Consider the following 14,728-nt stretch of genomic DNA (forward strand, 5'->3'; position numbering starts at 1 on the left):
TTCTCAGTGTTATCTAACACTTTGTTTGGCCATAGTGAATGTAATACAAGCAGTGTTGAATGGCCCTCTGGGCCATTGCAAAGATTCTTTTAAATGATTTCCAGCATTCCCACTGCACTACCAGCATGCAGCACCAGTGAATGTGATTTAAATGTGTGTGTATATGCCAGAAAACCAGATAGACTTTTAAACAGTGATATACCACAACCCCCGGGGTCGTCTCATTGTGGTGTTCTATGAGATTTGTATGACTGGGGAGAGGCGAAAACACATCAGAGAATTCCGCTTGCAACTTGGCAACCTCTGTGATTTGGGATGGTGAGAGGTGGTCTCCACAAGGGACAGAGGGGATTTTATTTTGGTTTTAAAATTCACCAATATTCTGAGCTCCTCCCTCTCCGGAATGACCCTCACATAGTTCTACTGTTATATAATTCTTTATCTGAAATTCATCAACCACTGAAGCGATCGATACTCAAAACACAATCAATTGTAATACAGAGCAACATTTATCTTTTTTTGAATAGTGCACCCAAAAATGAAACATCTTTCTTTTACTTTCTTTTTTCTCTAGAACACAAAAGGGTGAATTTATTAATTTTTTTAATTTATTATTTATTAAGTAGCTCAGCAAGTAAAGACACTGACTACCAGAATTTGCTGAGTGACTCCAGTCAGGCTTCCTAAGCAACCAATTGGCCCGGTTGGAGTTTGTTTTGTGTAATATAATTTCTTCAGGACAGCTTGTGGATGAATCTGCAGGTTTTTGGTGCTAATGCCTCCTGTGGCCTGGAATTTGTTTTGTGGAATATCTCTTACAGGACATTGGAGGGATTGGGTCTTTTGTTGCACTCATGTATCGGCCGAATGGGCCGGCTTACCGAACATTCGTTTGACTGCCCGAAGAACTGAGCTGCCCCCTTTTTTTTGTGTTGGTTCTGCTAATGGCTGAAGCTTGTTCTGTGGAGGAATACACCTTTGGTACAGTTAAGTGGATGAATCTACATGTTTTTTGTGTTTTATTACACTTAATGGCTGGAGTTTGTTTTATAGACAATTTTTTGCTGTGTAATTCTGTCTCACAAAATTTCTATAGAAGCACCTGACTTGAGCAATCCGATGGCAAATTTGTCGCAGGGACACTCGTAGGCGTACATTGACTGTTTTGTGTTGAGGATGGATGCCGGTTGGCACTGTCGTCTGCGGGGTTAATGAGCATGTTTTTCTGTTTGTTTGGTTCGGGGGGAAGTTTGGTGTTTGATTGTTACATTAATGTTGGAATGTGGACTTTATCATTTTGTTTTTGACACACAATTTTTTTTTCTAATATGTCAAATGTTAATGAGTAGGTTATCTTTCTCCACATGGAATGTTTGGGGCACCCCATAAAAAGAAGGAAGGTTATTTATTTTCTTAAACGTAAGAAATATGATATTGTGTTTCTTCAAGAAATGCATCTTTCCCTGCAGGAAGCTGAAAAATTCGGGAAGATATGGGGTGGGCATGTTTTCTTTAATGCTGGCTCGATTAAGAGCAGGGGAGTCATTACATTGATAAGTAAACATATACAATACAAATGTCTCAAACATTTTAAAGATAAATTAGGAAGAGTCATTATTGTTTTAGCAGAAATTTAGGGGCAAAAGTTGATTTTGGCTAATATTTTCACACCTAATGCTGATGATCAGGGTTTTTTATAGATCTTGAAGGGATGTTACAAGTCGCTGGCACCCCTCATATAATATTGGGAGGAGACTTTAATCTTTTGATGGACTCAGTCCTTGATCATAGTGAAGCAAAAGTTTGCAAGCCCCCTAGAGCAACATTGACAATTCTCAGGATGCGTTAAAATCTTGGCCTTACAGATATCTGGAGACTTTTGAACCCATCTGGTAGGGAGAGTTTTTTCATCAGTCAATAAGATTTTCACATGTTTATTTGTTGACGCTAGAAATTATGTTCATGTGAGAACGTTTGCTTCCACACAAGTCACATGAACGTTTGTGACACTTTTGGGTTCTTTTTAAGCTTTAAAGTGTCACTATCAACTTCCATTGTATGGATATCAGCAAACAAGACAAATTCTTTAAAATTCCCCAAATTGTATTCCGCAGAAAAAAGAAAGCCATTTCAATTTTAGAATTTTTCTTTTTGGGTGATCTATCCCTTTAAAAGTTTCAATCAATATACTTGCATTATCGAGAAAAATATTTTCCACTCTTTGACCTCATATTGACACATTTTGGTTTCCAAGTGCTGTCATTAGATATGATGAGACTTTAATCCTCAGATTAAACCACGGTGAAGGTTTGATAGACAAGAGGAGGTCAGAGACAGAGATCACGGATGGGAAATGAAGTTTCCGGAATAACAGAGGACAGGGGGCAGAGAAGGATTTAAAAAAAGGAGGAAGGCTGGTAACAAGGAAGCCAAGCAGAAAAGACAGATAAGGAGAGAGAGAAAGGGTTGCTGAATTGAACTACAAACAGAGCATTAGAGTGTGTGATCGCGACAGACAGATGGAGAGAAAGAGACTAGCAAAAATAAGCAAACAGTTGTGTCAGGATTCATCTCCATCACTTGCTCTGCTGCTCATCTGCCTGCTGAAATAGATGCGCACAGAAACATGCTGACTAGGAATGAGAATCATAAGGATTCTCATAGTTGACAGTTCCACTTTACTATGCTGGCTTCCATTCATCAAAATTATTAGTGCTTCTGAGGAAGCACTGATTAATTGATCCCAACTATATAAAATATAAAAATAACTGGCTCATAAGAGTCATTCCTTTGGGAATCTGACTTCACTGGTCATGCTGTATGTTTGTTGTTGCATGTTCCCTCCACATCGGTGGAAGAATCTAAACATTCAAGAACTCAAACTCTCTCAATCTGATGTAGTTTCAGAGAGCTGTTAGTGTCTGTCAGGCTGCTAAGGTTTTAATTTGATTGATGATAATTCACTCTTGTTTAATTCATCACGTTGCTGATTGATGCTCTTGCACCTCTGTTCCCACAGTACTACGAGATGTCCTACGGACTCAACATCGAGATGCACAAACAGGTAAGAAACCATCTGTTTGTGATCAAATGGCTTTAATGGGGTTTAAGAACAAGCAGTGTTAAAATCCCTCCATGACAATCACACACAAATTCATAAATATATGCATACACGCTTTTATATCATGTAGTGGCTTTCCATGGGCCTTTATTGTTTTTATACTGAGCTGATGATTTTTTCTGGATTTAACCTTTACACAGACTTTTTTTTTCTGTATTTATCTGTATTTATTACATTTATACCATTGGCAGGTCTCCACAATGTAAGTGATTTCAGATTTAACTATATCTTTGTGGGAACATTTAAGAATGGTCATTGAAAAACCTATATTACCCGACCACTTATCTGAAATTAGGAGGGTATGTTGCCCTAATATACTGTATATGGTGCTGCAATGTAGGCAAAACCTCATCCACACACACACACAAACACATGCAAACACACACACACACACACACACACACACACACACACACACACACACACACACACACACACACACACACACACACACACACATCTGCTCATACCTCATTTCACACACATGCCACAATCCCTCTCATTTCCTTCTCATTTCCAGTTCATTTCCAGGAGTAGAGGCACAGTGTGTGTGCGTCTGTGTGCATCACATTATCCAGCCTGCTAATGGCTCACTCAAGGTTAATGTAGGCCAAACTCACTTATGTCATACTCACAAACAGACCCTTCCCACAGCACACAGATGATCCAGGTCAGTGTTGTTTTGAGCACACTGTAACTCAGATTATTAAGGTGTGGACAGCTGCTGATTCCAGATCAGTCCACCACTGTAGATCATAAGATTAAGAAACAATGCGTTTACCGTAAATCCTCTGTCATTTACCAAATGCTGTCTGTCATTTTGACAGATGAAAAAAGAAACAAGAAAACCCTTTTAACCTAGATAAAGGTGCTGTAAGCGATTTTTATTATTATTTATTTTCATGGAAAAGTATGCAAAAAAAATGTCCTACTAGATATTAATGAAATGTGTGTCCTGAGATATCTCACCGGTCTCTGTGACAGCTGTAGACTTTTTAAACAGCAAACAAAAATGTGCAGACATTGACACTTTTCACCTGTCAATCATTTTGCGGGTTCTGGTTTGAAGCAGATCATTGAGGCTGTGATTCATAATGTTTGTCAGTTGAGGGCACTATTGTGCCACTTTTGTATTTGACAGCCACATAAACACACAATGCTGCTGTTTTGCTTGGTTTTTCTCCCAAAATTATATTTGGAGGGCGGGGTTTTTGAATTAAGGGGCGTGGCTAAGTCAACGGCTCAGTCACGTGAAAGCTTCAGAATGCTAGAATCGCTTACAGCACCTTTAACAGTCATGCACGCAACACCAGTGCACACTGGATAAACTGGTAAGAATGCCGTTAAAGGTGATTTCATGCTGACAAAAATTGGAGTAATGGCCAAACATCGACGTGTTCCTTAAACCGTGTAAAGCAGTTCAGTGGAAAGGAGGAGGCGAGAACCGGCTTGACAATATAAATAATAGTTTAATAAAGAAATAAACTGAAAACACACAAACATAAACACAGAGCAGCTGCATGTCATTCTCTCTCTCTCTCGAACCGTCATCACCGGCCACCTTTATCCCTCTCGTGGCCCCATCAGGCTGATTGGGGACCGGGCGTGCGTTGTTCCAGCCCGGCCCTGCCCTCCTCCGCTCTACACTCCTCCAAGCGTTGCCCCCGGCATGACGTACATAACCCCCCACCATCTCTCTCCGGGGGGGCGTGCCTTGCGCCCCGTCTGCCAGCGAGTCATCCCTGCATTGCTCGACCTGGGAGGAGGCAGGAGGTTAAAAACAACAACAAACAAAATAGGCGAGGGACAAAGGCCAACACGGAGCGACAGAGAGAGAGAGAGAGGAAGAAAAAAACGCTCACCGGTTCTCTGATGCACCGTCGCGTGGTCCTCGATCACTCCTCTACCCTCTCAGGCAGACGGCGGACCGGAGTCAGACCTACGACCCCAGGCAGACAGAATGCCCCTCCACATTCCCGGCAACTCGTGGCGACACTCCTCTGCCTCTGGCAGCGGCCCTATCGTTCCAGGCGGTTGGGGAGTCGCTTCCCTCCTCCCCTTGTGTACGGCGGTCTTCTTTCAACACCTCCGCGCTTCTGCGGAATGGAAGGGCACTCCTCTGCCCCTGGCAGCGGCTCCATCGCTCCAAGCAGTCGGGGATTCCATTCCCCACTCGCCTCACGGACGGCGGCCGTTCCCCGTGGTCAGGCCACTCCGTCACCCGGCGGATGGCAGCGGCACTCCATTGGGTGGACGGCCGTCCACCTGCGAAGGGCATCACCTCCTCCTTCCCGGGTTTCGGCACCAATGTAAAGCAGGTTAAGGGAAAGTAGGAGGTGAGATATGGCTTGACAATGTAAATAATAGTTTTAATAATAAACTGAATGAAAAACACACAAACATAAACACACCGAGCAGATGCATGTCATTCTCTTTCTCTTTGTTGAACCGTCGTCACCGGCCGCCTTTATTCCTCGCAAGCCCCCAACAGGCTGATTGGGGACCTGGCGTGCGTTGTTCCAGCCCAGACCCACGCTCCTCCTCTCTACAAACCGCTTAAGACTTAACCCCTTTAAAGGAAAACCGTTTAAAGGAACATTCTGCATTCTATATAAGTTAAGGTCAATCAAAAGCATTCGTGGCATAATTCTGATAACCACAAAAGTTAACTTTGACTAGCACAAATCTACAGTATGTTCCAGTGAGGCTCTTACAATGGAAGTGAATGGGGCAATTCATAAACATTAACATACTCTCTGTTTTAAAAGTATAGCCACAAGTATGGCTGCACGATATATATCAGTTCATCATCGATATCGCTATGTGCACATCCACAATAGTCACATCGCAGAACGTGCAATGTAGTAGGGTAAACATATATCAGTCTACAATTTTTTTTAAAAGGAAAACTAGCATTATGTCTGTCTGATATGACGTAATTTACTCCGATTGATGGGTTCTGTAATACCATCACGCAACTATTTTTTAAGTTAAACCACTCAGGGTTGGTGTATAGCTGCTCTTTTTTATTTTTCAAATGGTTTAAATTAAATTGTTTACTTTTCTATTTTCAAATAAAGTGGGTTGTAATTGAATTTGTAATTGAATAAAATGTTAAATGACTTATTTTGTCATTCACATGAATTCCCTACTTCCTCAGTGTAATGCTCTATTTTAACCTGGTTGGAGTACAGAGATAAAGCCTCCTGTAATCTCCTGGATACCTTCTAGACACCACACTTCTTCATTCACAAATGAGCCCCTTTATTTTAGGATAAGCATCATGCATAATTAATATCATAACATGTTAGATCATTGACTTAGGCCTGAATAGATTGAAGAGCATTACATGAATACAGTGGACCCATGGTGAATTAAACAGTGTATTAATTATTATAATAAAATAAACTACCCAAAATAAGTAAAAAAAAATATATATATATATGGTTTAAACAAATTTACAGCTCAAATAATAATGCTTTTATAAAATGGTAATATTCATATTTCTGTCATTTGTTACGCCACATTTTGTACCCTACTAAAATTGGTCCCATTCACTTCCTTTGTACGTAAGTGCCTCACTGTAAGCAAGATTTGTGCTATTTTAAAGAAAAAAGGGATGAGTCAAAATACAATTGTGTGGTAATCAACATAGTGTCACAAATGCTGTCGATTGAGTTTAACTTGTATTAGATGACTCAGATTATTTGTTGAAGGCGTTTACATGACTTACACATTGTCAAGCATAATCGTAAGAAAGTGTAAGATTGTGCATTTAAATGCACTTTGTGATGGTAAAGATGGTAATATTTATATACCTTGGAGTATCTTGTAAATACAATGTATGAATATGGTTCTCATTTAGTGCCATGGTTTATATCAAAGTGCCACAGTTGCCCCTCCCCCAGAGTTCTTTTAGGTTAGGGTAGCAAGCTGGTACCTTGTCAATTAAATATTCTGCCCAACTAATAAAATATAAATAAAGTGTTTTCTTGCATGCTGACTTCTGGAAATTACTTAAAGCCAGTCAGTCAGATTATAATGTCACATGATTCCAATCTCGCGTCGCCAGACCTTTGACTAAACGGCATAAAATAATGCTAAAATAACTAAACGGCTTCTTAATGCTTTCATTTTTGACAAACTGATTTACCTCCTAATAGGATTCCATCTCTCTTTGTTCCCACCTCTTACTGTAATCCTGGTTTGATCATAGTGCTTTCAGGTTTTTTTCTTTCTCCCGAACTCCCATGTCTCTCTATGTGTGTGTTTTAAGACAGGCTATGAAGGAGGGCTAGTCAGAGATTTAGATTGGTCAGAGAGAGAGAAAATTGCCACATGATTTTCAATACTGTGATGTGCTTGCACATGATTACCTTCGCGATCATTGTTGTAATTCATTGCATACCATTAATACATGAGAGATTGAAAATTGTACAATGGTTTAAAATGGTATAAAAGAAGACTTGTACAATGGAAACACTTTACAGTAGCAATGTTGCACACATTACATGTAAATTAGTTAATTGTAGTAAAAATAACAATTGTACATATAGCTCCACAAAATAATTACATATTAATTACATGTTGTTCATTAATATTAATTAGTCCTAGTTGTCAATACAAATATTTATATTCGCATGATTTTTAGTTAATCACAATTTGACTCTATGTATATACTTTTCCTGACAAAATTCCTGTCATATTTTTTCCATCTTAAAATCTTTTAATGCTATGAACATTTTAAATGAATTACTTGCATTCATTTCCACAGCTCTAATATGAATTAGTAGTAATAACACTGTAACATGAACACAACATAATGTTAAGTGTGACAGGAATCATTATCATCCTAATAGCTCAGGATAGTATATATTTGTTTGTCTGTCTGTCTAATGGCTCTGGTATTATGATCATTGAGGTGTGTGTGTGAGAGCAGCCAGCTGTGTGTGTGTGTGCGCGTGGATGTGTGTGCGTGCGTGCGTGCATGTGTGTGTGTGGGATAAGAGACAAAAAAGAAAAAAATGGGAAAAAAGAAAATCTGGGGGATGTAAAGCCACATACACACACACACACACACACACACACACACACACACACACATGCACAAGCTTTTAAAGTGATGCCTCCAGATGCAGGTTTGGTCTTATCTGTGTGCCCCCTTCATGTCTAATGGAGCTCTTTATCTCTCTCTCTCCAAACATTTAAAGGCAAATATTAAGCAATGACGCTCTAATCACTGATTGTGGTCACGGGCACAGAGGTATTCAATAAAGCCCTCATTTAGCCTTCCCCTCATCTGTCACACTGCTTTCATTATCTCTCTCTTTTTCTCTCAGTAGCTGGGTCTTGTTCACCCCCTGTCTCTCTGTCTCTGTGAGCTTGTTCTCTCTTGAATTCCCTCTTCGCTCTAGTGCTCTGTCTCTCCTTTTTATATCCCTCCCTCTCTCTCTTCCTCTCTTTTTTTCTCGGTGCAGTGTGCCAGCCTCTCTTCCCTTGGCGCTCTGCCAATATCTTCCTCTCCTTCCCTTCCTCACCCCCACTCTCTCTCTCTCTCTCTCTCTCTCTCTATGTGATTGATGGCCCTTTCATTTGGAAAAAGAAACTGAATGAGGGAGGAAAGGAGAGCAGTAAAGCACCGAAAATCAGACACACGCACTAAGAACATGAGGACACTTACAAACACAAACATGCATATATATATACACATGCATAGGCTCAAGGGTAATTAAATGTGATGTGAAAACATTTACAGAGGGTGGGGCATCTTAATAAATGGGGCATCTTTGAAAATGTCCTGCAACCAAAATCTCTTTTCTCTCATAGAGACCTAACACACACACACACACATTGGTCCAGCTTATATTGATTTGCATATTATATTAACACATTAAACTAGAGCAGATGGCCCAAAACACAAAATGTCCCCCTCACACATACATGCACATACAGTGCCACACAGTGCCATTGACTGACCCTAACTCTAATTCAAAACATTTATTATTTATTTGAGAATTAATCCAATTGAGGATGTACCACAAAGGAGGTTTTGTGAGATTTAGCTAACTTCTGGGACAACTTTGGGTAAATCATTTGGTATTTTAAAGTGTCGGAAATCAACTTGATGCTTCCGAATGTTAATGTAACATGAAATCAACCCTATACTTCCAAATTACTGACAAACACCATCAGATATTTTTGCATGAATTCAAGTGTGAATATATTTCCCTGTAGCGCAACCTCCGAGACATGGTTTCTGGTCTCAGGAATGAATTGTGTTCACATATACAATGGTGAGCTCGATTCAGAAGTTGAATTTACACTAAAAAATTACTCCACTGACTATTAGGTTTAGGGTTGGGGTTTGGTTAGTGCATATGGTTAATGTTAGGGGTGGATTGTAGGGGTGGATTTAGGCATGGGCGACATGGGCAGCCCACAAAAAAGTGGGCGCCCTGAAGTCCATCGGCCATCTCATCTCCAACAACCCCCAGCCAATACCGAACAGAATTGCAAAAATAAACATTGTTTATAACAGCTTTCTGAATATGCCTGCATATTCCCTTGCCTGCAGTTACAGTCAGATAGTCCCGCCCCCGACTCATGCCATTTAGTGCATGGGCAGAGTGTGTGGAGGTAGGTAGGTACATAGTTTGACAGGCAGTTAGGCCATCCAATCATTGCATTCTGGCCGAATGAAATTATTGGACGGGCCATTTACAGGCCTATGACTGCCACAGATAATGGATTGTTTTATTTATTTATTTTAGTATCAGAGCGCTTGAATTATTGATTGCTGTCAGGATGCAAATAGACTTTCAACCAGTATAACAAAAAATGCTTCTGGTATAAATTGCATACTCTAGCTTTAAGGAAGGTCCAATTTCAGCAGAAAAACGTTTTACTTACTATCGATGAATTCAATGTGAGATTATGACAATGATATCTTAACAGCAATTGTGTCCAATGTAGATAAATGAGAAACAAGTGATAGAGATACTGTGGCAGGGCTCTCCTCCGCCCCTGGCAGTGGCTCCTTCGCTCCAGGCGGTCGGGGAGTCCAGTCCCCACTCGCCTCGTGGACGGCGGCCGTTCACCGCGTCGGGGCGGTCGGTCTACTCCCTCCCCCGGTGGACGGCAGCGGCGCTCCCCTGGGTGGACGGCAGTTTCGAGGACTCCACGATGGGCATCCCTCCTCCTTCCCAGGCTTCGGCACCAGTGTAAAGGGGTTCAATGGGAAGGAGGAGGCGAGAACCGGCTTGGCAATATAAATAATATTTTAATGAATAACTTAAACCAAAAGACAAACACACACGACAGACATGTCCGTATCTCTAGCCTGTTAAGGGACTGGGTGTGTATGATCACGACCCGGCCCCACCCTCCGCCCTGCCACAGATACATATATAATTTGTAAATGCAATATATATAATTTTTTTTATCACAATTTAATTAACTTCCCTGCTGATTCCCACCCCTAGTATACACACACATACGTCATTATGTAGATACTGAATAGTTAAAAATATAAAGTCCATTATGAAAAATAACTATATGGTTCATTCGATTTGGATGGAAGAAAGTTATTAACTCTGGATGCACACATAGCTACACGCACACACACTTTTACAAAGCAGATCTATGCAAATGTGGAAACAAATTCACACACGCTCACGTGAAGTCTGGGTAAATACACACACACACAGCGGGGCATCTGCACCTACTCAAGTCCTTTTGATCGAGTGACAAAGCCATTATGCTAAAAGGTTGGCACGCTGGGATTTCCACACAAACACAAACACACACACACACACACGTCTTCTTTTCATTATCCATTTCTTCTCCAACTCTTTCTCTCTCTCTCTCTCTCTTTCTTTCTCTCAAACACACTCTGTTTCATTCCAAACTGGTTACATCATTCGCTTTCTCAATCTCATTATACACAAATGAAGCTCTGTTTCACATGTGCACTCACACAATCTGCAGATGTTCAGCATCACTGCTACACAGTGTCCCTAAAAAAAGGCAAACAACTGAACATGGTTTTGTTCACTTATCTGCAGTCTCATATGGCAGGAGTAACAATTAGTCTGTGTTATTTCCAATTTATAACATCTGCACAGCATCATTCTACAATCACTCTTCTATGACATTATCATAAACTGATTTCAGCTATAAGTTACTAAACAATCATGTTTAAAACAACCGTATTTAATTACAGATAGATAGATAGATAGATAGATAGATAGATAGATAGATAGATAGATAGATAGATAGATAGATAGATAGATAGATAGATAGATAGATAGATAGATAAAAACAATCAGATATCAATTTATATTAAAATATAAAGATTTGAATTGTGTTCAGACTAAAATATCTTCTCTACAGACACAGAACTCTAATATAGAGGACTTGGAGGTTTTCATTTGCTCCTTGTGTATTAGAGTGCACTTAGAGGTCTGCTTTGTGTTTCTGTACCTCCATCACCGCAAATACTCTTTCATTAGTGTGTGTGTGTCTGTGTATGTGTGTGTGTGTGTGTGTGTATGTGTGTGTGGACAGGGTTGGGAGGGTTACTTTTCAAATGTATTCACAGATTACAGAATACATGCTGTAAAATGTAATTTGTAACATTCATTTAGATTACTCAAGGTCAGTAATGTAATCTAAATACTTTGGATTACTTCTTCAACACTGGTAGAATTCTTCACTTGTTTTGACTATAAAAACTCTGTCAGTACAGTAAGACAAAATACACATGTTAAAAATACATTCTCTGAAAAACCTAAATATCTTATATAGTGTTATTTCTAAAACAAGATCAATTTAATTGTAATAATAATTTTGTTATAAGGATGTTTTTGATATTTGTACAGCAAAACAAGTTCTCTATACTATGAAGAATATGATTTTTGTCCTAATATCAAAGGTCTTACTAGAAAAAAGAAATTATGATCCAACGTGAATTTTCTTGATAAACAAATATGATTGTATCTGGTAACGTGCATGTAAAATGGCTAGAAATAGCATTTTAGCTTAGCGTAAAGCTATCAATTTACACAAGCTTTATTTCTATTTCTTCTGCTCAAACGTACTTCTCTGTCTGCTCGTATGAATGTAACACATTATAAGTGTTTCACCGCTGTTCAAATGCACTTTGGATCACGTCATTTATATGTATAAATGTTTTCCATCTGAAAGGACTAAATACTAAATGAAACAAATGACAATAAAATGCAAAGTAATCTCTTCAGTAATCAAAATACTTTTTGAATGTAATGATATTATAATTACCAATTATTTAAATTGTAACTGTAGTGGAATACAGTTACTTATATTTTGTATTTTAAATACGTATTCCTGTTACATGTATTCCGTTACTCCCCAGCACTGTGTATTTATGATTGAAAAAGGAAAGAAAAGAAAGAGTGAAAAAAGATGATAATTGTAGATTATGATTGTGGATGGTGATTTGGCACTGTGTGGTGCGTTTGTGTTTGGTTGTGAGAAAGTAATTAACAGTTCATGTGTTGCAGTGTGTGTGAAACACTTGTCTGCCTGTCTGTGTTGTTTTTCTTAGTGAGACTGTAATTAAACATGTGTCTGTCTGTGTGTGTGTGTGTGTGTTTGCTCTGTTTCAAGGAGATTGAGACTATTCAAGCTTTTCAGCCCCTTAAGAGCTATCTCTCTCTCTCTCTCTCTCTCTCTCTCTGAAACACACACACACAAATAGAGCACAGTGATATGGCTGAATGAATAGCACTCAGCACACATACACACACAAACACACCCAAATGTTTACTTAGCAGTCTACTGTATATGGGAACATATAATAAATTGACTTCGATTTTTTTATATTAAGCCAATTATAATTACCATAGACTAACATTAACCCACATAGTTCCCCTAAAAAACTTTTGGCATTTTTGGAATAATAATAAATAAAATATTATTTACTCTATGAATCTCTATGAAAAGGGAGGTTTTGTCAGATTTAGCCCACTTTTGGTAAAAATGTTGTCTCAAAACTATAGCTAAGTATGCACACACACACACACACACACACACACACACACACACATGATGGGAGATATAGGGCCCTATTTAAGAGCGCTAGCATTAAGCTCAGCGCAGTGCTTATAGTCATGAGTGCATAGGCATGGCCATGAAGTTTTGGTGTTTTCATACAAGCATGCGCTAAGTCTAGGCACTAGTGTGTTTGGCAAAATTGCCCGCACAACATGCAGATGGACTGTGTCAAGTCCAATTTAATTCTGAGGTTCTTCTCCGGTTATTCCACCATCTGCATCCCATTATATACTGTAGTAGTCCATTCTCTGTTCAAGACCTGAACTTTATTATCACCTGCTGGTGGAATCTCCAAACTGCAAATGCAGGAACTGAATTTGGACTGCACTAAATTAGGAGGTGATATTGAACGTCTTAGCGCAATGGCCTCTTTCTCAGGAAAACACCAAATTGCGTTTTGCGCCACTTCATTTACATACAATACATCCACAGTTTACACGCATACATCCACAGATAGCGCAAATACTCCCACCCATGCCCACTTGCATTTTGCGCTAACATGAATTGAACTTAGAATAAGAGCTATCACGAAAATTGTATGAGACATCGCGCATGGTCGTAGTGTGTAGAGCTGCGCTTTGCGCACTCACGAAAATAGAACCCATAGCATTTTAAGAATAAAAAAAACGACATTGCTGCTAAGATATCATTGTCATAATCTAAACTAAAACCATTTGTGTGCATGGGAATTGAGAGCCCACTGCGGTTGTATAGGTTTATTACTGTCAATGCTTTCTCTTCTAATCGTGAGTGTGAATGTGTGTTCTCTTTCAGGCAGAGATCGTGAAGCGACTCAGCGCTATCTGTGCTCAAATCATCCCTTTCCTCTCTCAGGAGGTACACTGACAGTGATTGACAACTCATCAGGGTTCTGGGGTCTTCTCCCACTGGTGTACATAGATACACACACACATTTAGTACAGCACGCTGCATTTAGGTTTTAACGACTCTGTCTCATATCTCAGTCTAAATAAGGACTTCATTTTTCTTCAAAGCAGAACACTCCTACTGAGTCCAGTTCCCAAATGTCGTCTGCTTTAAATTGATGAGCTCAGGTTGTATGGCGGTCCAAATTCAGCTTGAGTCCAGCATTACTGTCTGCTTTATTAGCAGCTATTCAATGGGTAGTTCACCCCAAAAAGGAACATTCTATAATAATTTACTCACCCTCACTACCAAAGATTCATTGTCATCTTCAGAGCTTTGGAGCTGCAGTGCTCCGATGAGACCACAGTGGGTTGAGTGAATGCACACTATGAATTAATTCAATTAATCTGTTATCAGGGGTGTAAAAAGTACTCCGAAATTATACTTAAGTGAAAGTATGTTTACTGAGTGAAAATATTACTCTATTAAAAGTCCAAGTATCTAGCCAAAAACATACTTAATTGAAAGTAAAAAAGTTTAATACTTAAGTATTAAAAATGTAAAAGTACCTTTTTTCGTTGCTACAATGAAATCAAGAGAGGAGATTGTGAGAGAGAGGACGTTGTTAAATTGATTGATTTAAGTTGC

General features: G+C 39.4%; 1 protein-coding gene across 2 annotated transcripts in view; it reads left to right on the top strand.

The window, feature by feature from the left end:
• Window positions 1-14,728, top strand: part of LOC127641021 (transducin-like enhancer protein 4) — a 60,113-nt gene that overhangs the window by 28,734 nt on the left and 16,651 nt on the right. For both annotated transcript variants that reach the window (XM_052123752.1, XM_052123753.1), the window contains exons 4-5: window positions 3,020-3,064; window positions 13,988-14,050. In XM_052123752.1, the coding sequence (XP_051979712.1) occupies window positions 3,020-3,064; window positions 13,988-14,050 (108 nt within the window). The remainder of the gene's footprint in view (window positions 1-3,019; window positions 3,065-13,987; window positions 14,051-14,728) is intronic.

Source organism: Xyrauchen texanus, chromosome 50 (genome assembly GCF_025860055.1).
Source record: "Xyrauchen texanus isolate HMW12.3.18 chromosome 50, RBS_HiC_50CHRs, whole genome shotgun sequence".
NCBI classification, from domain to species: domain Eukaryota; kingdom Metazoa; phylum Chordata; class Actinopteri; order Cypriniformes; family Catostomidae; genus Xyrauchen; species Xyrauchen texanus.